The sequence below is a fragment of the Anguilla rostrata genome, chromosome 12 (genome assembly GCF_018555375.3).
Source record: "Anguilla rostrata isolate EN2019 chromosome 12, ASM1855537v3, whole genome shotgun sequence".
Classification (NCBI taxonomy): domain Eukaryota; kingdom Metazoa; phylum Chordata; class Actinopteri; order Anguilliformes; family Anguillidae; genus Anguilla; species Anguilla rostrata.
The window spans coordinates 11,564,977-11,592,038 of record NC_057944.1 but is presented as its reverse complement, the minus strand read 5'-3'; the positions used below and the strand labels follow the sequence as shown (position 1 = coordinate 11,592,038).

The following is a 27,062-nucleotide window of genomic DNA, read 5'->3' as shown; positions in this document are numbered from 1 at the left end:
AACAAAGCTTCGCAGCCCCCGCCAGACACAGGGCGGGGGCACTTTGAACCCCCCGTGCCCCCGCTGCGAGCGCGCGACCTTCAGCTCAGCGCTCGCCCTCCCCTCCTTCTCCCCCTCTCTCTCTTCTCCTCCGCCACCTTCCGCCGCGTGTTGTTCTGGAGCCGCTGTGTGCGGCTTCCGGTTTTTTTACATTACATTACAGGCATTTAGCAGAAGCTCTTATCCAGAGTGACTTACACAACTTTTACATAGCATTTTACATTGTATCCATTTATACAGCTGGATATATACTGAAGCAATGCAGGTTAAGTACTTAAGTGCTCAAGGGTACGACGGCAGTGTTCTACCCGGGAACTGAACCTCTGACCTTTAGGTTACAATGGGTACTTCCTTACCCATTATACTACACTTAACCTGGACATCGGAGCCTGTCCTGTCGGTTGCTGACGGGTGACACCGCGCCCTACACGCGCTCCCATAAACTCCCTCTTTACTCTGCGTGGGCCTCCCTCAGATTCCCCCCCTCCGTCCTCGACGTAGCTGCGCTCAACGTTTTCTCCCCCCGACGGCCGACACTGTGTCGCATCGAGTAGACTCACATCCGTGAGTAAGTTCTCCGCGGGGGATTGGCGAATCTGGCATTCGAATTTAGGGGCCATTATGGAAATCCGGCGACCGTTGACAGGGACCCGTTAGGAGATAATTGGGCCGACGGTGGGGCGGGTTGAGAGGTCAATGACAGACCGAAGGTGCGTCGGGTAAGTAATTGACGGCGTGAATTGGACACGCCGAGCGTGCCTCAGCTAATGCAGATGCTCCGCGTCCTTCGTTGGACGAGCACGCCTCCGGGGGCTTCTGTCCTTCGCTGGGCGTGCCGGTTTTTTTTCCGTGTTTCCGTTAAAGTGGGCGAGTCTCTGTAGGCTAGTCTCTTTCGCGCACGTGCTAGCATGTCGAGGAAAACAGCGAGTTTTTATTTTAACGAAACAAAAAAAATGCACAGAAGCCACAAACCATCACGGGGCGAAGGCAACAAGCAATAAATCAGAAAAAAAATATGACTAAAGCCCAGTAGATCTAATTTCTCATATTCAAATTGTTCTCGTATGCCCGTGTGCTGTTTTTTGTTTGTATTATTATTTTTTAAAAAGGATTTCAGGGATGCTGATTTAATTTCCCAGAAATATCGTGACTTTGTGCAGCCAGGGCAATTAGCCGTAATGAGATCAATGTGTCCAGTCGCTGCACGGCCAGAGTTTGCCTCCACTTTTTCATCTGAAAACCCCTGACAGGACCATCATTCTGTACCGCTGCATCATTACAAAGAGTCATTTAGCTGCAGGCCTGATCCCTAATTCAAAGCCAAATGATGGAAGGGCACTCATATAATCAGCAATGCTCTCTGTTGTGCATTGGGGAAATTGAAAGTTGTGATGACTATTAAGGAGACAGAACCTTGTATAATCTTCATGTCTGGCCTGGCAATACTATAGCTGGGCCTCTGTCTGCACAAGATACATTTTAGTGTCCAAATGTATTTTTATGAGAGAATAAATCAAATCTAGCTTGCCTGACCTGTTGCTCAATTGATAGTCCCCTTACAGAAGTTATAAAATAGAAGTAAACTTCTACTTTAAATATTGAATAAATTGAATAGAATACCCTGATTAAAAGAGTAAATGCATTAAAGCTTTACAGGTCTATTTCAGAATACATTGCTGCATTATGATTACAGGACTTTTAAAAATTTAATTTAATTTTAGCAGTGGCCTGTTATTTTAACATTTGTGAATAAGTACTTAGGGTGAGTCAGTTTATACATGATTTTCACATTATCACCCGTTGATGATCTCCTGCTTTAGACATGTAGTTACTGTGGTGTTCAGTCATCACTGAATTCAACTTCTGCATTGAATGCAAGCAAAGCCTCGACCCACTGTAGCCAGAACTGAGCCGTGTCCTCCGCTTTCAGTAAAACATTTCAGTGACCGCCAAGCCTGTGATTTTGTGCGATTCTTTACGCTGAGGTAAACTTTGATTCAATCAGTGAGGTAAGTGTGACACACGCTGGGCCATGCATGCGGTCGGAGGCTTTAGTCAGCTTGGTGCCTTTGTGTTCTGAGTGTTATTGTACACGAGAAACACTGTCGCAGACGGTCACAGATAATGGATGCGGACACGCTGGCATGTCCGAACGTGATTATTCAAATATGACAATGATTCAGACTAAACTTTAACGATCCACTCCAAGCCTCAGAGCCTTTCAGAAGTAGCTGCGAAAGAGGGGGCATTAGGCGTTTTTCTCCTTCTTTGTTTTTTTCTGAAGTTCCCCTCAAAGGTGTGCTGGGATGCTAATGGAGCAGGGCAGGGAGGCTGGTTAGGGTGTGGAGGGCTAATGGGGTTCAGGACCAGAGAAGCCCGAGGTAGCCATCCACCATCCTTCCTCCTGTTAACCATTTTTACCTCATCCTCTACTTTTCCTCTTTGAGTCCTAAAGCAGTCTTTCTGGATATGGTCATTTAACAGTGCCAACTAAGAAAAAAATAATCTACTACCCCGTTAATATTTGTCTTAAATTTTAACTGCTCCTCGTTAGGTGCTCCAAAACCTGGAGTAAAAAATAAGTAAATAAATGAAATCTACCATGAGGAAAGATTATGCTGTCAATAGAGCTTAAGGGCAAAATCAGCCAGAGGTTACCCAGAATTCTGTGCGACGTGGAAATGATGCGAGAAGGTTGGTCTTCATGATTCATATTCAGGGCTGAGTGCTGAAGTATACCTGATCCTGATGATGTTAATAACAGTGGCAGCGAAAAGGCAATCTAAGCTCTTTCACATTTTCCTTTTAGGTAAGAACACTGCTGATTTAGAGGACCCACCTAGACCTTCAGTGGATGCTCCTCATTTTTAAACGTATTCTATGCAGACAGTGAACCTTGTGATTTCCCATATTATACCACTCAATGTAATGGCAGAGTCAGAAATGGATCTGTAATGGATCCATATGGGGACTGTACTTCTTACCAGTCAAGTGCTACCATTAATGCCGTAGATTTCTCTCAGATGTGTCCTCTGCTTTAACCTTGTGCAAAATGCTGAGATTGTCTTTAATGAGTTCTGCTCGTACTTTTCGCCCGGTCTCACGCCAGACCCGTGGTGCTCCTTTGATTCCCAGCAGATGCAGGCACTCGAGCGTGTCCCCTGGGAGCCCCTTATGCACCGTGCGCGCTGAACAGAGCCGACGCAGGTACGCCGTAGCGGCGCGAGCTATTTTTGCTTTTCTCCCCACTCAAACCAGGGCTTCCGACTGGCACGCTTTGTAAGGACGCTCACCGCCAAGTGCAGCCTCGCCGCTCTCGCTGACGTATTTTTTTTTGCCTCGTCCCACCAAAGAGAACATTTCAGGTCAGGCAGGATTGCTCCGGCTACTGCAGAGTTAGAGCCTGTTCCGGTCGCACGGGTCGAAAAAGCCAGACTGCGCAGACGTCCGGCTACGGTGCCCCCCCCGGCAACAGCGGCGGCGCGCGCTAGCGCTAGCACCAGCGTGTTCCCGTCGGCGCGAGGCACGGCCCGTTCTGTTTCCAGGCACCTGTCGGGGACATCGTCTCCCGTTTCGCTGAATTATTTATGGCGCGTCTGATTTCGTGACGTGCTTGTTATGCCATTGATTTTGGGTGTAGATTAGCGCATGCTAATGAAGCCCCCGTTAATAAGCCCCCTGTGAAGTGTGAAGGACTGCCGACGCCATTCTGATGAGCTTTCCTGCTTCCCCCGGTCCCCGCAGTCACTGCGTCGAGTCTCGGGCCTCTGAGCCGCTCACAGGAACATGTCTGCGCTTTTATTTCCCCCTCCCTTCCCTTTCGCTCGCCATTTTTCTCCAGTGCGAGTTCCTGATCAATATGCTAACATCGTTAATGCTTCCTTAACTTCCGAGTATCAAGTTTCAAGTTTCATTTAGTTTCATTTATTTATTACAGTTCGACAAGGCAGGGTACAGCAGCATAAAAACACAGTTTTTAAACAGTGAATCCTGAAATGCGTCAAACATGACAGCGATCAACATCGTAAGCAAAAAGCATAAAATTAGGAGCATAACCTCTAGAATAAAATAGTATCATTTAGATGCTAGATGATGTTCTCTTCCTCTTTAGTTTGTGTGTGCCTTTACAAAACACTAATTTAAAAAAGTTTCTTTTTAAAAACTCTCCTGCTGTCAGTATGGCGCATTATATAACTTAATCACGACTGACATGACAATAAACTCAAACAATGGAAAATTAATTACCGGGCTTGGACAGTGATTCAAATTTATCTCTATTTCTTGGGCTAACAACACATTTAAAGGGCTATAAAACAGAGTTTGGATGCAGTACCAATCTGGAATAAAACCTGGTTTCAAAATCCACATTGTAAATATGAAAATAAACTTGGTTTAGACATTTGCTTTGTTTCTTCTCTGCATGCAATATTTTTTTTTAATTAAACATTTGTTTTGATTCAGAGAGCCCTGTTGCTTAGTAACCTGATGTTAGTTTTTTTTTTTTTTTGTATATTAGCGATGGAAGTTTTATGGAAATAGCGGCTAATTCTAGTTTCCTACAAGGGTTTCTGTTAAATGAACAACACTATTGAATAGCTACCTTTTGCACACAATTCTTAACATTTACAAATATTGTATCTTCCTAAATCAATGTGGTTTGGCATAAATACGGTAAGTGAAATAAAAAAATAAATAAAATAGAGTTTTTAATTAAAGATTCTTATTTACAATTTTTTAAAAACATTTTTATTATTGATATATATTATGAACAGTGTCAGCTAGCAGGTAACTTGCTATATTTTATGCATATTTTTCCTTCAGCCTGTATGTTAGTTGAGATAATTGACATGGATAAATAAAAAATAAAAAACGTAGTCCTTAAAAGGTTGTACTGTTCTCTATAGATAAGAAAATGGGAGGAATGTATTCATATGCTACAAAGGTTTGTCATTTTAATTAAACGATGCATTGTGCTGTGCAGAATTGTTATTTTTATAATAATATCTGTATTTGTACAGCACTATTTCAGCACTACAGCACAAGATCACAAGAACGGGCCAAGCATAAAGGAAATAGCCCTGCTTCATTAATAATAATAATAATAATAATAATAATAATTTAAAACTGATAGTTTTACTGATATTTTTAGCAGTTAACCTATAATTATTTAATGCCAAATGGTAGACACAGTAGGCAATTAAATTTTCATGGTCAACAGAGGGCAATGTGTCTGTGTAAATGAGTGTGAGACTGTGTGTGTGTGTGTGTGCGTGTATTGTGTTGTTAGTGTGTTAGAGTTCCTGAAAATGTATAATCTCAAAAACTATTCTCCCCTGTTGACCGACGAATGATTGATTGGTGGGGGTCTTGTCGGAAAAATAGAAAATGAGAAAAGTTATCACTTTGAGACACTCGCAACAAACAGGCCACTGTGAGCAACGTTACCATCCCTGCATTCTCCTCCCATGAGTCATTCTGACCATTCCCCAAAGACTCCGAGGGCCAATGGGGGTGGGATTATCTGCTTTGACAGCTGTCAGTCAAATGGCTGGGAACAGTAAATATGCTTTGTGGGCTACTTGGCCACTGATCAACAGCGATGATCAGGTGGCCATAGCGCTGGAAACACACACACACACACACACACACACACACACACACACACAGATGCCCACTGCAACAGGCTGAGTGTGGGATGGGTGTGAACATGCTGGTGATATGTAAATATACTCACTCTCTCCCTCCTCCCATCTGAGAGAGACAGAGAAAGAGAGAGAGAGAGAGAGAGAGTAGGAGGGGAGGGAGTGTGGGACAGAGGCAGAGCGAGGGAAAGAGAGAGGGGGTGTGAAGGAACGAAAAAGAGCAAGAGGGAGTGTGTGTGAGAGAGCACGAGGGAGGGTGAGAGCAAAGAAGAGAAGGAGAGAGGGCAAAAGGGAGTGAGTGAGTGTGTGTGTGCGTGTGAGAGAGAGAGAGAGAGAGAGAGAGAGAGAGCACGAACAAGACCTGAGTCCCACTCCTAGAGACTCTCTTCTCCTTGCGATTGCTGCCTTGGATTACACTGGAGAGAGTGGAGCTCTAACCTATGCTGGAACGCGCTTACCAGTTCTCATTCTTCGGCTCCGTGACAACCTTCCGTGAGCTCTCTCTGCCACAGCTATGTTTGCCTCTATCTGGTATGCCAAGAAGCTTGGGAGAAGGCTAGTAAATAATGCGAGGAAGGCTAAATTGCAAAAGGTAGGTGTGTGTGTGTGTGTGCGTGCGTGCGTGCGTGCGTGCGTGCGTGTGTGTGTGTGTGTGTGTGTGTTCAGTTCTCGGTGTATTGGTTATTGGAATTTCCCCAACAGCACAGATTGCTCTTATTTCACTTTGAACACAGCAGCATGTTTCTATAAGAATATAAGCATTTGACAGCACGTTGTCTTAAGTGATTTGTGAGGTTTTTGTTCATAGGTAATAGTGAGAGACATTGAGTGAACGGGACTGTTCAGCTAGGTTGTGTCCTGTGCGTCAGTAATGAATACATAATAAAACACATGCATTCCCTTTGAAAAGCCTTTGATGTGCGGCATCATTTGCAAGGGTAATAGCCTGTGCGTTCAAGTTCTCAGGACAAGCTGTCAGATGTGCGTGCTACCGCTGCTTACTCACTGGGAGCTACGTGGTGCCGGTGTTCGTTAATGTGGGATTGCTCTCTCTGCTTCGCGGGGCGTACGATGCTGAAGCCACTTAACCCTGTAAAAAAAAAAAATGTTTTTCAAAACTATGAGTCAGTGTTCTAGAACTCTCGTACTTTCAATTGACCAGCAGTGATTGTGACATCAGCATTAGAATGTTCAGTTAAGAACCCTGCAGATCTGTATCTAAACAGAAGTCTGGCTACATATACAGAGTACAGGATATAGGCTTATTTTATTACTGTACGTGGGGTGGAAAAGACGAGCAAAGAAAACCAAGATAAACCAAGCGGTTCTTTCCCGCGGGGTGTTTCCGTCAGAGTTCAGTCCGGTTCCTTTAAGATCCGGCGGGCGGGTTTTCGCGGTTAGCCGTACCGGCCGAGGCGTTCCGCAAACGGCGGCGTTTGGTTGCGCGGGGGTGTGAGGCTTTCGCACGCGGCATCAACAGGTTGCACGGTGCCCGCACATGGCTTCAGCTGCCAGTCCCAGATGGCATTTGCACCTCTCTCTCTCTCTCTCTCTCTCTCTACCTCCTCTCTCTCTCTCTCTCTCTCTCTCTCTCTCTCTCTCTCTCTCTCTCTCTCTCCCTGTCTCTCTCTCTCTCTCTCTCTCCCTCCCTCTCTCTCTCTCTCACACTCTCTCTGTTCAGCAGGGAGGACTTCAGAAGGAAAAGCCCTGGCTCTAATTCACTGCACATGAGGGATGACTGTGCACTGCAGCGGGGCAGGGGGTGGGAGGTGGGAGTGTTGGGGGGGGGGGCGGGGTGCTTGTAACCGGAGGCTTTTAGGGGAGGGTCCCAGCAGGGCCTCTGCCGGTGCTCCCCTCAAAGCAGTTCTCCTGGTCTCAGCACACATCCAGTGGTAGGAGTTTTCCCCTGCACAAGGGTTCCCTCTGAGCATATTCATGATAAATAGCGAGTTTCAATGCAAACATCGCAACACTCACCGTATTCATCATGGCCAATGGAATGATCACACATTTTCAACTTTTTTCCTCCCACCTGAAAATTCCATATCTAGGACATTTAAACACATGTGGAACTTAATTCCAGTTAATCACTGTGTTAAAGATAAATAATAGTAATAATCTTCAACATCATCGGACTCAGAATTCTAATCATAACAGCCCCAATTTCTCATCAGTACTCCACTCCTTTGGTGGAGTACTGTACATGAGAAGGTTAGCGCAGTAAATATTGTGTTTTGAGGGTCGGGTGGGGGGCTGAAGGGGGAGGGTGCCGATTTCGGTGTGGATGTGGTGGGATGTGGCAAACCCCAATAACGGCGACATCATCTCTTCTGTGACCACCTCCTCCAAGAGTTTTCATTTCTTTTCCAAACGAAGTTGTAATCTCATAAGTAGTGCTCTCAATACTAGTAGATGCCATTTGCATAGCGCCTTGAAGTATTTTTTTAAGGTGGCCAGGGGTTAGGAGAGGGGGCCATCCCATCAGCCACCACCCACTGCAGATGCAGCGCCCACCAGTAGCTCATTCACGCAGTGATAGTTTACCTGTGCGTAAATCTGCGCTTCCCACGTGAAACAGGAGAGAGGATAGGTGGCTCGGAGCCAAGCGGAGAGTGTTAGGCCCGTGCTTATTGGCTCTGGCTGACTGTGAAGCGCCCACACACGGTCATTTATCTCCCTCGTCCAGGAAAAGCACACACAGCCCAGTCCTGTACCCCCAAGGAGAAAAGCCCTAATGACAGAAAAAGCTGTGCCTTTAAGCACAAGTAAACACCAACTTTGTTTTAGTGCTGACGCCTGCTATTTCCCCATCAGGGTTTTTTTTTCTTCTGCGAGGTCTTGACACTGCCGCAGATGATTAAGGCTGCCGTTTAGTGCTCGGAATATCTAAGGAGGTCGCGATTATGGTGTTTTTCATGATAATTTTTTTTTTATTCATGGGACCATCTTGTCACGTGGTATGTGTTCTCCGCTGAAGGGAATAGGCTGCTTTTCACAGGTCGATCACCGGTTGTGCTGTGCAGTCACTACACTCGAGAATCAAATTCATGCGCAGTTGGAGCAGTTTCCCACCCACCTTCTCTGTTCGTAACAGTCATTCTGTTAACGAGCGAGCGACAGCAGAGTTCGGATTAGGACACCTGTTGGTTTGGATCCGGCTCACTTAGAATCTCGCTGCGGTGCAACCAAGTGTGAACAGAAGGGGGGGGGGGGGGGGCTGAAAGTTGATCAGGGTCAGAAATGGCATTACCCCCCCCTCCCCTCCCTCCGGAATCTGCACAGCTGGGAGGCACTCTAATTAGGAGGCTCATTCATTTTGAAAGGGTAAGCTCAAGTTTGCTCAGGTGTAGCTGAGGTCAGAGCTAATCCGTACTGAATACGTGAAAAGGAAAGGTTTCAGGGGAAAAAAATCACTAGAAGTGTTTCTCTCGAGCCGAAATGAAACTTTTCATGATTGATTCGCTTCTGTTGTTGGGAGCTCTATTTTTCTGTCTGTTGACTGTGACTGTTATCTCTGGCAGATTAATTACTCTCAGTGCCCAATTTAGCAAAGATACAATTATGCAGTGCAAAATACACTCTCATCGCTGGGTGGATGCTCTCCTACTTGGTCTCATGCTTTGGCACTTCTTAAAATTCTGCTATGGACCCCTGCATTTCATGGACCCCTGCAGTTAGGGAACAAACTGTTTAGATGGAAAAACTATCGGAGCGATAAAATGAAACTCGAAAAGGAACTGCTTTCTTCCATTATTTGATTACACTGCCCCAACCCCTCATCCCCCCCTGCTGACACACACATACACACCTGCCCTTGGGATAGATCTGTTTGTTTGTGATTCAGAGGCAGGAATTATAAATAGCATTTTTGTTTCCTGTAATGGTCCCAGAAAATATATATTTTCCTCCTGGCTGGAAAAACACTCGTTTCGTGTCTGTGGCTGTCTGCAGGACATTATTGAAATGCACTGTATTGCCATTCGTTTGCAACAAATGCCCCTAAAGAGTTGGGTATGTTTGGGGTGCAGGGCTCACTGAAAGGAACTCAGCATCTCTCATTGACTCCAGATTCTCCAACCGCGCTGGTCAATTCCAATGCTGGTCTGTCCAGAACATTCCCTGGGTTTCACCTATGTCATAGTCAAGCAGTTAATGCCATTAAGAGCATACCCTTATGCATGGTTTCTGTGCCAGTAGGGGGTCTGCAGTTATTTTCTTTTGAAAAATATTATATTTGAAACATATTCTACAGCCTTTAAAGTTGTGCTTATTGGCTGCACAGTTGGCATCTACTGTATGGAGCATCTACATTATATTACAGGCATTTAGCAGATGCTCTTATCCAGAGCGACTTACACAACTTTTTAACATTGCTTCCATTTACACAGCTGGATATACAGGAATGCAGGTTATGTACCTTGCTCAAAGGTACAATGACAGTGTCCAAACTGGGAATCGAACCTGTGACCTTTAGGTTACAAGACCAGTTCCTTACCCATTGTACTACAGCACACTGCCTCCCGACTATCCCTGCTACTTACCAGATGGTGGCAGTGTCCAGGCTACTCCATGCCTTAGAAGTGGCTTGATCCCTGGGCTTTGTTTTGTGTTAATAATAGTAAATGAGATGAGACATGGATAACAGGGTTGTGATATCCCAGAATCCTCTGTGGCATGTGTAGGATACTTATTTGGCAGCTCCTTGACTCTGCAGAAATGTGGGTAATTGGGAATTATAATTCAAACGTGATATCTCACCAATTCATTGTATGCAACGCATAGTCACTATTGGCAGTATATCAGCACAAAGGAGGAAGATATTAATAGGTCAATAGGTCTTGAAAATCATACACAAATACACATGCACCACTGTAAAATACAGATTTAATGTGGCTTTTCATTTGACATTGCAGTCAAACACTGCATTCACTGGCACTTAATGTTCAGAACCATCTGGGTATAAATATTTGATCTTTATTTATCTGGCAAAATCATTTGTCTGAAATAGTGTTGAATGGAAAGAAATCAAGACAACCTAAAATAAATAGTATGTAAACCATGGAAAATCAACTCTTAGTTTTATGGACTTGATTTGAAATTCACAAGTGCAGAAATCCTGATGTAAACTGCCATCTGTATTAGACTGAATGTGTTTTCAGTTCTATATTAATTGGGGTCTATATGCTGATTTGTTAAAGGGGAGGGGGCTTGCATACTGTACACTGTAACTGGCAGCTTGCACAGTGTATTCCTTAAACTGGAAGGGAAAAATAACCTTTAGTCATTGCTCTGTTTATTTATTTTCATTTTTATATTTTCTGTATTTGTTGTGCCATTTTGACCTGTGACCTCATTAAATGCATGTTGTCATGGTGAATAATATCATGGTGGGTAGCTGTTAAGTTAGAAAAGCCATCAGATATCTGCAGGATATTACTAACAGCAGGGTATTTATATGAAGTAAGGTATTCTCAGGTTGCCGGTTAGTCTTGCCGAAATGTAGTCTCAGGACGTTTTCGGATAATGGACTGCCATAATGCTGTAGGTATGAAAACATTAAGTTGTGAGCTGGATATTATCCAGAGAAGTGTTGAACACCAGCCTTAAAAACAGAGATGATTTATTATGCTTACTCTGCACCAATGTGTACCATATAATTTCCCTAAAGAATGGCTCACCAGTCTACATTATAAACTCTAAAAAGCCATATCTTATTAAACCTGAGGCTGCAAAAGTTTGTAATAATTTATTTGTTTATTTTTCCTTTTTTTCCCTTTTGGCTGCATCAGGCTTATTGCTCTGTGATGAGAGTCTTAAAATTGGTTTTAGGGAGAAAGATTTATTTAATCTTGATTTATCTAAGGAATCCCTCCCCCTCCCCCTCCTCAAAATGTCATTGTTCGCGGAGAGTAGTTAGCATAGCATTAGCGAGTCAAACTCTTTTTTTTCTGTTTGGAAAACTGAAGGATCCACATTAATAAAACAATTAAATACAGCTGATTTATACTCCCCGTTAAATGTTTTGGCATAGCACGTGCCAAAGTAATCAAACTAATGGATGAAACTGTTGGCGTATGTCAAAGAGCCAAAAGGTTTTTAAAAACGCATTCAAGACTAGCGGAGCAGTTCAGAAATCATAATTAAGCAGGCGCGGAGTTCGGGCGACATTTAGTAACGCAGATGTGTCGGAAGGCAAAAGCAAGCCACGTCGCGCGGAAGCTCCCGGGAGCGGTGACTAATACCTGTTACAACACCGATTACAGATACTGTCAAAGAGATAAGGCTGACGGCACGCGTTGCAACGACTTAATGGAATGTATCACAGCTAAATACCTGCGGCGGCAGTCTTCGGAAGGTCAGGGATGAGGCTGAGTGCCTCTTCACTCCCGATCAGAGTGGGACGCTCGCCCCCGCCCGACCCGCGCTGGCGGTTCGGGGGCCTCGCTAGGTTAGCGGACGCATATGGCGCCGGTGTGGGAGGAGCGCGCACTACAAGGCCGACGCGCGGGGGAAAGAGAGGACGGCGTGCGTGAGCGGCGTGGCGTAGGGCCCGGAGGTTCCCGCCAGCGCCCGTGGTCTCGGAGTGGATCCGGCCCGCGCTTATCCACTCCACGGTGGGAGGAGGCGGGCGGCGCGAAAGTGGGCGGGGCAGAGGAGATCCTGCGGGCTGGATGAGCCGAGAGAGAGGCAGGGTGGGGAGGCGGGCGGCCCAGGAAGGGAGAGGCAGTAGCCTGGGTGGGGAAACGCTGGTGCCAGGAGCTGGAACAGGGCTGGGGATGAAACATGGCAGTGGGCTATGCTGCCCTACAAAGCCTAACTGCAGTAACTACGCAAAGGATAAAACTGAGAAAAACGGCTTTAAAGTGTTTTAACTGGCCAGCCAAATGGGTTATAGGTATATAAGTGATATTGGACTAAATGTATTCATGAGGTCATTTTTATGCCCAAAAACCATGACGGCTGGCCATTTAAAACACTTAAGCGTTCTCGTTTAACCTTTGCGAGTTACTGCAGTTAGGCTTTATAGGGCAGTATATGGTAAACATGAAGAAGCAGCAGGGGCAAGGTCAGTATTGTGGTGACGTACGATTTAATTCTTCCGTCGTAGTGAACCTGTTGAATAGGACAAAATCACCCATATCACATCTAGACCCAATCTGCTACATCCCAGTGCAGTGATGAGATGAACAGGAAAATAAGGTTGAACACTGCCCCCGGTCGGTAACAGGGGGAGGTCTGCAAACTGCACAAACTACTTGTGAACAGTTTGCGCCTGGGGCTTACACACACCGCGTTTTGTTGTTAGTTTCTTGTTCGATAAGGGTTGTTTGGAACAAAAAGTTTGGTTTTGTACTGAATATACTGGCCCCTTAAGGGTCTGGTGCGTCCCCATGCGTCAGAAGCTAGCTGCGTTCTCACTGATTCTGCCGTTTTCATAAACGCACAATCACACATCACAATAAGGTGATATAGCCTACTGTACAGGGCTCATAGCTGTAACATTTTAAAGTTAAGATTGTTTCAACTAGAAAAAAAGTACTCTGCTATTTTGAGGTGGCGTGAAAGCCATTATTTCAGTGGCATATGTAAAAAGGCAAAATCTGGAACAGAAGTGGAGCACTACGCCTACGTGTTGCTGCCTAGCACAAAAACCCTCGAAAGGGTATATTTATAGACAATTGAATAATTAAGAGATAGAGCAATTAACCAATCAGTTTGTCAGACCAAACAATAAAGTGGCATTCTTGTCTGTTATCACATGAAATGAAAATGACAAATGTCAGAAGAAAAAAAACAAAAAGCTTTCTCCAGAGATGGGCGAGGTCAGGTCGGATGATTTATGTCAAAATTGTGGTATAGCAGACTCTGCAGGGGTTCAGCATAAGGCCATGTTCAGGCAGTGGCATCTGCATAACACTGAAACACATCGGGGCAGATGTATCAGGCACTGTATATGTAAATTCTGGGGGCCAATATCAATACCCTATCTGCCTATCTGTTTATCTGTATGGAAAGCTGGAGTCCAATAAATCTGATGTTGAAGAAGATTAAAAGGAGGAGGGTTGGGGAAAGCTGGGGCCTGTAGTGTTGATAGGATGGGAGCAGCTGGCAGAAATTAGTGGAGGAAGGAGATGTCTCCATCAGATCAGAGTTGGTGTGTGTATGTGTGTGTGTGTGTGTGTGTGTGTGTGTGTGTGGGGAGGGGTTGCTGCTAATCACGTCTAAAGTTTGAATGTTGTCTGAGGGTTGGCCTTGATGATTCAGGGTTGCCCGGGGGAAGAGAAGGACAGCTGTGGGAACCGTGGCAACCTTAGTGGAGGAGAAAGGCAGAAATGTGTCAGCAGCGAGCGTAGGTGGACGTGGGCGGAGGGGGCGGAGGGGGGGGTGGAGGGGGCGGTTCGGCTGGAACAGGGAGGAGAAGGCAGAGAACAGTCTGCAGAAGTTTTATTGAAAGCAGCCTAGGATTTTAACGTTCCAGTGTGCATTTCTCAGCAGTGGAACGCGCAGACGATACCGTGGAGAACATTGGTATGCAGGCAGTTATTCTCCTCTCAAAGGGCAAAGGTGCTCGCTTTGCCCGAGGACGTGGTCTGTGCTAATCTAATATGAGGGATGGAAGTAACAAAAATGATGAATTAAACGCTGAACCGATTACATTTCAATTAAATTAAAAATTGCATCGAATAAAACACAATGAAATTAAATATTCCATCAAAGAAAAATTTTATTAAATTAAATATTGCATCAAGTAAAATGCAATTAAAAATTAAATAAAATATTTATTTATCTTGACATTTGTTTATTCACTAATAGTTTAATCAATTCAATGCACTGCATTTCCTATGGCCACCACTTTTATCAGTTTACTGTTGCTTTCATGACCACGTGTATCAATTCGATGCAGCTTTTCACACCATTTTAAGCAATTCAGTTGTAGTTTCACATTTTTTGTTGATTGTCGAATGCGTAGACGTAGGCTACGTCTGTTGCTGGGATATTTGATTGACACTTGGGGAAAATGTGAAACTGTCATTGAATTGATAAAAATGGTGTGAAAATCTGCATCGAATTGATAAATGTGGTAGTGAAAGCAACAGTGAACTGATAAAAGTAGTGGCGCTAGGAATTGCAGGGCATCGAATTGATTGAACTACTAGTGAATAAATAAATGTCAAATACAATATTTAATTTAACTGCATTTTATTTGATGCAATATTTAATTTAATTGCATTGTATGTGATGAAATATTAAATTTTATTTGAAGCTAATTTTTTATTTGATTCCATTTTATATCATTCAAAGTTTCATTTAATTGCAATTTAATCGGTTCAGTGTTTAATTCATCATTTGTGTGACTTCCACCCCTCATAGATCTAAAGGACAGGGAACAGAGAGTTGCAAGTTGATGGTGAGGTAGACGGGAAGGTAGATGTCTCTCAAACCACAGACAGATCAGAGGAAGTGTCTACTGGTCGAAAGGGAACAGTGGCAGGTGAAGAGAATGTGAAAGGAGACAGATTGTCAAAAAATGGCACTTGGCCCACAGTAGAGATCACTCAGTGGAGTCACTGTATTAGACACAGTTCACACTCTAGCTGCTCTCTGGAGAGACAGGAGTCAATAGACACCATGCAATCAATGAGAAGTGAGGCTTTTCAGACTGAAGATGAGAATGGAAGATTAAGTTGGTTTAAAAAGAGAATCATTTCTTTTCTTTTTTTTTACCAAAAAGTTGGATAACTGAAGGTACAGAAGTTTCTTCAGCTTTAGATATACTCTACACCTGCACAGCTGCCAGTTAGATATACTCTACATCTGCACAGCTGTGTTAGATATACTCTACACCTGCACAGCTGTGTTAGATACACTCTACATATACACAGCTGTGTTAGATATACTCTACACCTGCACAGCTGTGTTAGATATACTCTACACCTGCACAGCTGTGTTAGATACACTCTACATCTACACAGTTGTGTTAGATACACTCTACATCTACACAGCTGTGTTAGATATACGCAACACCTGCACAGCTGTGTTAGATATACTCTACACCTGCACAGCTGTGTTAGATATACTCAACACCTGCACAGCTGTGTTAGATATACTCTACACCTGCACAGCTGTGTTAGATATACTCTACACCTGCACAGCTGTGCTAGATATACTCTACACCTGCACAGCTGTGTTAGATACACTCTACATCTACACAGCTGTGTTAGATATACTCTACACCTGCACAGCTGTGTTAGATATACTCTACACCTGCACAGCTGTGTTAGATATACTCTACACCTGCACAGCTGTGTTAGATATACTCTACACCTGCACAGCTGTGTTAGATATACTCTACACCTGCACAGCTGTGTTAGATATACTCAACACCTGCACAGCTGAGTTAGATATACTCTACACCTGCACAGCTGTGTTAGATATACTCTACACCTGCACAGCTGTGTTAGATATACTCAACACCTGCACAGCTGAGTTAGATATACTCTACACCTGCACAGCTGCGCAGATCCAGCAGTTCTGATCTCCTGTCTGCATGCACAGCTGCCTCTGACACCTTCTAGAGCGAGGCAAGGCATTTCCTCACCACAAAATCCTATAGTCTGCATTCTTAAATTGCCCTAAAGGTGCACTTCACAACAGCAATTTCCCTTCCGTTGCATTCTTCTTTTGTAAATATTTTATCTACTAGATCGTGCCTCTATTTTTTTATTTTTTTTGGATGTGTGTGCCAAATCCTCATTTACTTCACTATGGGTTCCATTACAAACAGAGCAAATACAGTTGTCCTTGTTATTTACATTTAGATTGCCTAGCAACAGATAATACAAGCCCATCTTCATTTTACTCCTGCATATTGTGCTGCCTTGCAATACAGCATGACCATGTTTACAGACGTACTGGATGATAAAAGGTTTTTGAGTCATACATGAGGAAAAATTGAGGTAAAAACTGGTTAAAGGATTAAACATTATTAGGGCCCCAGAAAACATTACTGTATGCACATGTGTGCTGAAAGAACTCTGCCGTAAAGCATGCCTTTTATTTTCCCTCTTGTGCTCAGTAGTTTGGGTGATTAGTGAAGCATTTGTGCAATTAAAAACATATATACTCTAAAATATGGGGTTAATAAAATATTTAGCGCTATTTGGGGGTCATTGTAGCTGAGGTAGTAATTTACTTTAAGTCTCGAGAAGTGGCCACACAGCCATTTGAGTTTTATAGTAAAGGTAACTCTTTTTTTTTATAGTGTAGGCAACATATAACTTTTCTCCAGAGTTGTATTTTCTTGCTGTAGGACAGCATTCACAAATCACCGGTCACAAAATGCCCGACTTGAAATCCATCAGGGTCTACAATCACCGGCGTGTTTGCCTTAGAGCACCTCAGTATTTTTATACCAGTTGTGGGAACGTTATTACTGGTCAGCCCGGCCCCTTTGAAGACCTTGCAAATTGAATCCTAAGGTAGATATGAGGACGGGTAATGGGATTGCTTGCGCGGGGGGTTATGGGAGATCTCGACGGCCGAAATCCCCCCGGCTCCCTGATGGAATTTGTCTGCGTGTCGACGTGGCCCCTCGTTGGCGTGTGAAACGGTTTCTCTCCGGCGCGGCGCGCTGCGTTCGGGCGGCCGTCTCCGAGCTCACGGTAACCGGCGGCTCTGATGGAAACGAGATTGCCGTGGCTTCGCGGCGCTAAGGGCCCTGACAGATAATGGGGGAGGTAGAATTCCAATATATCCAGCGGGTCGGTAAGCGCTCCTCGAGGACGCAGCAGGTCTGCCAGGCTCAAGATGAAGAGTGTTTTGGGGGGAGGGGGCAGGGTCTCAACTCCCGTCAAATCAATATCGCCCCACATCTCAATCGCCAGGAGAGCTCGCCGGTGAGAGGAAGGGTCGCGTATCCAGGGGCCTCTCGGCGCATTGCAGCGGGCCGCTGTCTGGCAGTGACTGCTTACCGTAAGGTTATGGGCTTGAATCCTAGATGGGGTCTGTAATGTTGTGAGCTTGAACCTTAATTGCATCAGTTCATTTCCTCCTCTTTAATTGGAAAACATGTAAAAATGCGAGTTGTGTAAGTTAAACGTTTTTTAAAATTAAATTATTAAACGTAATTGCAATGCTCCGTAACTGATCATAAGTGCAACACCTTCATTGGCTCTACATGATAGTCTTTAATGAACTCTTTTTAGAAGCACACGTAAACATTGTATAGCAGCAGGCATATGTTTATCCCTGGTACACCTCAAAAGGCACATTTATTTATTTATGTATTTATTTTCTGGTGGTACAGTGTTTGTTGATACTATGTACGTCGGTAAAGAAGATGCCCAATGCACTTCAGGCCAACTAAATAAAAGACCACTGGATAGGTTCTCCACAGCTATAATTCAAGCAGCAGCATTAGTGAAATGCACCACATTTAAAAGTAAATCTGCGTTCCTGCCTCGTTCTAATTTGAACCCTACTATAACTATGTATTTTCGGCTTGTGGAGAATGATCTTTCAGTTTTATCGAATAAATAAACTGTCTCTCCTCCCCCCCCCAAACTTTGCGAATAACTAGCTTTACATGGAAAAAAAAAAACACAGTCCCCCATGGACCCATACATATGAGTCACTTGTTAAACATCAGAGAATAGCATATATATAAATTATAATAGTGTCGTCTGCTTCTTATTCAATAAGAAAACGTGATCATGATCATGGTTAATATGCGTTTGTTGTGCAATTGTCTGTGATCATGTCAAAATGAACCTACATGCCCAATTTATTGAAAACATATTGTTTAAACTATTAAATGGCATAATTAGTGGTCGTTTGTTTGATACTAATGTTATTTTCTGATATGCAAAGATTGCTGGGAAATATGTCTGTGTATGCTGTTGTCTAATGTTGAGTGTCTATTTGTCATAACTGTTAGCTATAGTTTTGGCAATCAAATTGTAAGGTCATCACACTAGCTGAGGAAGAGAGCAAAGAGGAGTCCTAGCTACAACTAAATGTATAAAAATGCATTATAGCCTAGACACAAAAAGTGGATCTCAGTAGAGAAAAGAGAAAATGGACCGGGATGGAAAGGTAGACAAGTTGTCAGAGTTGGATGGCTTTAGGTTTCAAAAAAAACAAACAAAAACGTAAATTTAAAAATCCAAGGGAATCTACCTGAGGAGAGAACGCCATCACGAGAACAGAGAACTGAAATGAAGATCTAAACATGGGCATGGCTGAGGAGCTGCACAGATACTTTTGTCAAGAGCGTCAGTGCTTTGGAGATGAAATTGTAGGAGATTGCTGATAACTTTGGATATAAAGGCTTGTTGGATGCCTGTCAAATGAGTGAGTAGATAAAATGCTTTTCAAGGGGATTTTTGTTGGGTTTCTGAAAGCTGTATGGCACAAACTGTGCCTTGAAAAATACCTGCAACCGAACGCATCCTACAATATGCTATCAATGTTTCACATTGCTGTGGAGGACTTTTAGCCCACTTTTCCTTGCAGAACTGCTTTAACTCAGACTAAAATTGGTAGGTATTTGAGCATGAACTGCTCATTTCAGGTCAAGTCAGGACTTTGATTAGGTCACTACAAAACTTTCATCTTGTTGCTTTCAGCTATTCAGATGTGGACTTGCTTCTGTGTTTTGGATCTTGCTGCAAAACCCAAAAACCCAAAACACAATTAATTGGACATTCTCTTTAAGATTTTTCTGGTACAGAGCAGAATTGATGGTTCCTTTAATAATGGCAATCTATCCAGGTCCTGTGGCAGCAAAGCATCCCCACACCATCACAGTACCACCACCGTGTTTGTATGTTGGACAGTTGGTGTGATGTTCTTACTGTGAAATGGTGTATTTGCTTTACACCAGACATAATGAGGCCTGTGTTGACTCATCTGTCCATAGAACAGTATCCCGAAAGGCGATCATCCAGGTCCTGTTTTTGCAAATGTGAGATGAGCATTGATGTTTCTGTTGGTTAGCAGTGTTTTTCTTCTTTCTACTCTCCCATGAATCCTGTTTTTGCAGAGTGTTTTTCTTATTGTGGAGTCATGAACACTGACCTTAGCTGAGGTTATAGAGGCCTGCAGTTTTTTGGATGTTATTTGGCAGGCCAGCCACTCCTGGGAACATTCACCACTGTTCCAAGTGTTCTTCAATTGGAGATAATGGCTCTCACTCTGGTTGAAGTCCCAGAGCCTTAGAAGTGGCTTTGTAACAATTTTCAGAATTATATATTTCAACAACTTTTTAAATAAGGTTGCTGAAATCAAGCTTGGCTGTGTTCAATCAGCTGAATCTAATTATCAATTAAATTTGGTTAATTGGGTGATTGAGTGACTACGGGGGAAATGAGTTTTTTACTTGGGTGATATTGGGTGTTTGATAACTTTTTAATTAAATAAATAAATTAATAATTAAAAAATGTGTTTTGTGTTTACTTTCCTGAAACCATTCAGTGTGACAAATATGCAATAACAGAGGAAATCAGGATGGAGGCAAATATTTTTTCACGGTACTGTACTGTATGCTGGTGCTTTGAAAGTTGTGTTATTCTGTGAAAACTTTATACTGGCTTCATGAAAGACCCGTTACTCTGTGAAAGCCTTTTGACTCTGTGAAAGGCTTCAGACTCGCTGTTTGAATTTCACTTCACACGTCTGCCAGCATCCATTAACCCCCCCTGCTGTTGCTGTAACCTGTTGGAATAAAGCCTGTGAAGGTCTATTGAGTAGTAAAGCTCAGAGCCTCATGTTAACATTACGATGGAGTGGCAAGCCTTGCTCAAAGTACAGAGGGCCGTGCTTGTTACAGAGGCAAGGGAGCACTGCATGGCTCTCTTCCATTACAGGGACATGTTCCTGGCAGGCAGAGTCCCACGTCTCAATCCCGACTGTTAGCATAGAGTTTTGGCCGCGCGCTTATCTGCGTCAGTGCAGAGCGGGATAATCCTCTCTTACGCAAAGAACTGGGGACGATGGGCGCTTGCTAGCCTCTCGAGTGTGTGCCCAGCAGCCCACCAAACACCAGCGACAAAAAATAAAGTTTGATGGAGAGGACACACTGGCCAAGGTTGGGCAGCTCCAATGACATATAAAGTGCATGGGAGTTGGGGGTGGGGGCATGGTAACATAAACTCATCTGTGTGCTGAGATGATGGATTGTGTTTAAATGAATCACTTTGGGGTGGCTGGGGGGTGGGGTGGGGGTGGAGGGGTTGAAAGAGAACAGCTGCAGAGGCATCAGATGCTGAGTGTTTAATTTCTATCTTCCAGCTTAATATCAGCTTGCTTCAAAATGATAAGGTACAGTAACGGCTTCCTCTTGTAGAGTTCAGTTCTCCATAATTCAGGGTTGTGCTGAAACATGATTATTATTGGTTCTAAAGGGGCTAGTGTCACATTATGGACAGTGAGCAGAGCAGTGCTTTGCAGGGGTTGATGCAGTACAACACTGCAAGCAATTGATTGACTGCAATCTGACTTTTGGCCTGTCCCACTGAGCCAGCCTCCCCTCCGGCATTAATTATGGGATTCTGTGGTTTACACATGAATCGGGGCTCTGACTAATCAAATCTGATTCCCTCCCCCGCGGGCATGGCGTCGGACATATTGAGTTTCTGTCACCCGGGCTCTCGTTTTCGCGGGCGTGTCCGACGCGGACGCTGCGCAGCCGGAGGCCCGGGCCAACGCGGGTCAGGAGCCGGCAGGGAGAGGACGGGAGCCGGGACCGAGGGCTGCTGTCACACAGCTCCGCTTCCAGGGCTTTTCCAGGGAACGCTCGATGGTTCCGTGTGCGTCGTCTCATTGCAGGGACACTGGTTTGCTTTAGGATCCAAACTGCCTAATGTGAATGAAAGAAGGTCTAGCTTAAAAGGAAAACTTGCTTCAGGAGCTGTGCAAAGCAAAAGTTGAAGAAATAAATAAGAATCGAGCGGCAAGAAACTCAGTAGCACAGCTTTCGTTGGGTCGCCTGGGATCTGGTTTGAAAGCCACCTATCATCGATCGCTTTTATCCGTATTTGCGGCTCAAAGTCCCCGGCACGGCGAAAATGGGGTCGGTGCTGCTGAACAAGGTGACGGCGTTGAGTAAGATGTACCGCAGGGCGAGCATGCCCAACCTGCTCCACCCGGCCCGCCCGGAGCGCGCGAAGCCCCCGTCGACGCGCCAGCGGCCGCCCGCGGGCAGGCCGGGGTGCTGGGCGGCGGACGGCGACGGCTTCCTCCCCCTCAGGTGGCCCTCGCTGGGGACCGTGTGCGAGTGGAGGCGGAGCCTGTCGGAGCGCGTCCTGAAAAGCCGCCGCGGGAACCTCAACTGCTTTCAGGTACAGCACGACCGGGGCGTGAACTACGAGAGGAGACACTGCTGGGGTTGATTTTGAGAGATGAACCGGGATTGGCTGATTCTGAGCCCAGTACAGTATGGCAGAATGAATGAATGCAGTGGAAATGTTTAAGCGTGTCAGTTTATTTGTTGTCTTGTGGGGATGTTCAGACGCCTCTCCTCAGATATAGTGGTAAGTGATGCGACAGTCATTACCTATATTTATGCTAAAATTGTATTAATTTGATGAAAGCGCCTGCTCAAATATACTGTATATAAAACAGGAATTAGGTATGCCATTCCCCAAGCTATGATGGGTCATATTTCATGCTTATAGAGTTATATATTTACAGTATGAAATATGACCCTGAATAGCACTGTAGATAAAGAACTTCTCTGTACTATAGCACATTCAAAACAAACTGCATTTGTATAAATCAGTGTCATCATATACTGTACATTGCTATGTTGAGGGGCCGTAGTATAATGGATAAGTCGATGTAAAGCCGAATTGAAATTGCATAGTATATCAGAACAAATAGGGTATTGTCAGATGCATTATAGGCATGAGAAATGTAATATTAATGATTCCTAATACAATTCATTGTACTCCTTATTTGTTTTATTTTAAAATAAAGCCTTAGTCTGCTTTTCGCTGATCTCAGCAGGGGTCCATGTGTGACTCTGGTGTTTGAGCAGAATGGCACCATGGTGTATTTTGTCATTATTGAGCAATCGGTCAAAAAAGTTGCTGGCAGCTCTGCTGACATAAAGTCAAAAAATCCTGTTTGGAAGAGGAATTTGTTCTTACGTTACTAATGTTTGCTGTAGTAGTCTGTCCGCTGTCAGCAGAAGTACGGAACTGAGTTGCTGTCCACATATTTCATGTTTCATGTAAGGGGGTGTGAGCCACCTTCAATAGAGTCAGAATTATGACTAGTGGTGTTGTTTCACATAGCACTCTGTTCAGTGGGAGTCTGGTTATGTGCCAGCGTATAAAAGCATTATGGTGTTGTATATCATACTGCTGGCAGAATCATGATTATATAAAGGGACATCCCTTATCATCCCCACATACAGTAAATACACACACACACACACACGGAAGCACAAAAAGTACACATGGACATACACACATGCGCAAAAGCACATGCACAGGCACACATACGCGTGTATATGCACGCTGTCGTACTTAAGCAGAGGGCGTCAGAGGACCGATAGTTAACGATGGAAGACACTGGCAGCTAGCATATGGGAAATGAGGCGTAGGGTGTGATGTCATTGAGGGGTGCTGTGCTGGAGCAGGGATGTGGGCTGTGATGTCATTGAGGGGTGCCGTGCTGGAGCAGGGATGTGGGCTGTGATGTCATTGAGGGGTGCTGTGCTGGAGCACGGATGTGGGCTGTGATGTCATTGAGGGGTGCTGTGCTGGAACAGGGATGTGGGCTGTGATGTCATTGAGGGGTGCTGTGCTGGAGCAGGGATGTGGGCTGTGATGTCATTGAGGGGTGCTGTGCTGGAGCAGGGATGTGGGCTGTGATGTCATTGAGGGGTGCCGTGCTGGAGCAGGGATGTGGGCTGTGATGTCATTGAGGGGTGATGTGCTGGAGCAGGGATGTGGGCTGTGATGTCATTGAGGGGTGATGTGCTGAAGCAGGGATGTGGGCAGTGATGTCATTGAGGGGTGCTGCGCTGGAACAGGGATGAGGGCTGTGATGTCATTGAGGGGTGATGTGCTGAAGCAGGGATGTGGGCAGTGATGTCATTGAGGGGTGCTGCGCTGGAACAGGGATGAGGGCTGTGATGTCATTGAGGGGTGCTGTGCTGGAGCAGGGATGTGGGCCTTGGGGTTTGACACCAGGACGGAAAGCCCTGCCGTGCTCATATTGGTATTCATGAGCTCATTTCAGCCTGAACTTTTTCCTCTCTCAAAAACTCAGTCATTACAACCACCGCAAGACATGCTGTCTCTTCACCTTTCTCTCCTTAAATCGTCTTCCAGTTTGCATTTTACGCTCTGAAACAGTCTACCCACAGATAAGCTGATTTTGTCTTCAGTTTTGTAACGTAGTCAATCTGTAGCAATGTGAAATCAGATATATAACGCAATATTTGTCGTCAAAAAACAAAAACTGTGATGTCACAGGTTTTCTTGGGCGCTGGAACTGTGAACAAAAAATTTCTTGGCAGGACTCAGCTGTGAAAGTCTTCAGTTTCAGTTCTTGTAAAAGCAAAGTCCTGAGAGAACATTCCCACTTCACTTCCTTTCTCTGATGTCATAGCCTAAAGCTTGGAGTTTTTAGTGTCTTTTGAGAGGCGTTGCCCTCCGTGGAGAAAAGAGCTTGTAAACCAGCCATTTTTTAGATCCCATGCCTCACTCTCTCACAGCTTTAGGCAGTATAGAGTTTTCAGATACTGCTTTTTATTTTTAGGACAAAATAAGTAGACACGACACAACACACAAATGCGTACTCACACACACCCGCATGCACCCACACACACCCACGTTGCGCACACACACACACACACACACACACACAAGCATAAATACTGACCTCTTGCTACCTGCGATTTGTCCTGCAGTACAGTGTCTTTGTATTGATCTGTGAAACAGGTTTGTGTAATTTTATTACTTTATTTCTAACAATTTTTCACTGTTTTGGTGATGCCGAAACCAACTTGGTTAGCAGTGGTTGCCACCCTGTGGTACTCTTCTGTATTGCAAGCGTGCTCACCATGCCCTTAAGCTCGTTGTGGACTGTCAAAGCCTCTATTTCCACGACCAAATCAAAAGGTGAAAAAAGAGCATACATTTTTTGAGCACAAGACTCAAGAGAGACCGAAATACAACGGGTCTGATATGTAAGAGTATATCACTGTGAGGCGGACAAAGGCTTTATTCCTACATGGTGAACACTTTTAATAAGTGTTGAAAGCAAAACACTCACCGAGGAAAATTCTAACTCTGTCATGACCAAGACCAAGATCTGTGAGAACTTTGAGACAAGTTTCAAAAGCAACACCTATTCCACTCTTATTTATCGGGGAGGATTGCGGTGTTGGTGCTTGCGCTGATGAGATTGGTGCTTTTGGATTACAGTTAAAAAACATCCCTCAGATTTGTGATTCAGCCTCATGAAGAGGGCAGGGCAATTTGTGCTTTTTGTGACAAACGTTTTGCCTCATTATGAATGTGCTCTTTTAAATTATTAAACGGTTGCCATAGATACTCCTCATGTGGCCGCTCTCCAAGGCTCATTGTCATTCGGCGAGTGCTGATGAGTTACCGTCAATCAGAAAATCAGCACCAATCAGCAAGCATGCAACACCTTGGCAAACATCTTGCATGATAAAATGCTAAAAATAAAAGCAATTTATGATAAATCTTTTGCAAATAAGGCCAGGACTAAACACTGACTGTAATTTCCGTTCCTGCAGAAACATACTGTATTCTGACAACTTCAATTTTAACACCATTCAGATCAGATCAGTTCACATGAGGTGTGGTGTACAAATGAAACATTCAACAGTATGGGCAGCGTTATAACAAGATCATCAAAATGAACATGCTGGGAGGTTTCACATCAACCCCATCTTAATCTGCACGTACAACATTCATACACAACACGTACTGTCATAGTAACAAAGCCAGTTTGCTGGCTTGCGGCTCTACTGAAGCCCGACATGTCTCTGTTCTTTCCGAATGCGTACGAGCTAACTTCTATGCTAAAGCAATGGCCAATCACAATGATTTTGTTGTTATACAGGAAATTTAATGAATGCCATATACTGGACAATTCCATCGACAAAGCAACTTAGAGAACAAGCTCATATTCCAGAATTGACCAGTGCTATATTTGAAGCAATGAAGTAATTATCTGAGATTCAGGTTAAAGTTACTAAATGATGAGGCTGCATAAGTATCTTCCTGCTGGAGAGCTGAAAATTTCAGGCTAAAAATATCAGACTACAGGAAGCACAAGGTCTTATTTATAATGTTCCTCCCTGAGCACATCGTACATCTCCATTGCTAAACTTCAAATGGTTTACACTGTGCAGATTGTATGGTGGTTATTTGCTGAATTGAAAGTGCTTCTTCGGAAACGGTAAACTTTCAGGCAGTCGCCTTAAATAGGCATTTGACCATTGACAGTGCAGAGTAATGGTTAGGAAACCGCGCTCGCAGTGCGTACGTGTGGTACTGCTGATGTTCTCCTGAATGAGGTACTTAACCTGAATTGCTTCAGTAAATATCCACTTGTACCAATGAAGTCTTATTCTGGATAAGAGCATCATCTGAATGCCTAAGATGTAATGTAATGCATGCTGTGTGCGTGGTTTGAATGATCTTATGGCAAGGGTATGATAATGATGAAAAACACGTTTTCAACATACAGAAATGGCAAGTTACTCACAAAGCACTGTCTGTAAGTCATTAATTCAAACTGGCAAAAATCTAGGCCTGCTATTAAAAGTATTAATATCAAAATTACGCCAAGTTACAAGAAGCAATATCGGCTATCTTACCTCACACAAATTAAACAAGCTGTATTCCAAATTTCCTAAAATGTTTCAAGTAACTTGGCCCTGTGTGTATAAGCACCGTACATTAGTACAGTGCATTAATGGGGCAAACATATGTGTGGATAGGTTTGCAAGGGTCAAGATTGATTTAATATGCCTTAATAAGTCAAATATTTACCTAAAAGTCCAATGGGGAGACATATTCTTTGTGGGCCTGTACCATTTGTGATGATGTAATTAGGCAAGAAAAAGAAGGAGGAAAAATCCCTTAAGTTTGGGGCTTTATTGTGTGGACATATGAAGCAGTTTGTGAATTATGTCTGTTGAAATGGGGTCAGAAGGTTCATAAATTTATGTTTTTAAGGCTTGATTGTCTGTGGTCATTGTGATTATTTTTGTAGGGAACCCTGAAAAAAAACCCTTGGTGCCGTATAGGTATGGTGCATGCCGCCCTACCAAGCTGTAGCTTGCCGGGATGACATACCTGCTATCCCAATGTGCAATGAATACTTAATGTA

The 27,062-nt window shown here is 44.1% G+C and overlaps 1 protein-coding gene across 11 annotated transcripts in view; it reads left to right on the top strand.

Moving 5' to 3' along the window:
* The window catches only part of LOC135235924 (disks large homolog 2-like), a 128,388-nt gene that overhangs the window by 40,467 nt on the left and 60,859 nt on the right, over window positions 1–27,062 (top strand). The window contains exon 1 of one of the 11 annotated variants that reach the window (XM_064301973.1): window positions 6,004–6,273. The exons of 9 other annotated variants lie outside the window; for them this stretch is intronic. In XM_064301973.1, the coding sequence (XP_064158043.1) occupies window positions 6,196–6,273 (78 nt within the window). In that variant the 5' untranslated portion in view covers window positions 6,004–6,195. Of the gene's footprint in view, window positions 1–6,003; window positions 6,274–27,062 lie in introns of those variants that run through there. One more of the 11 variants, XM_064301977.1, reaches the window with a different exon arrangement.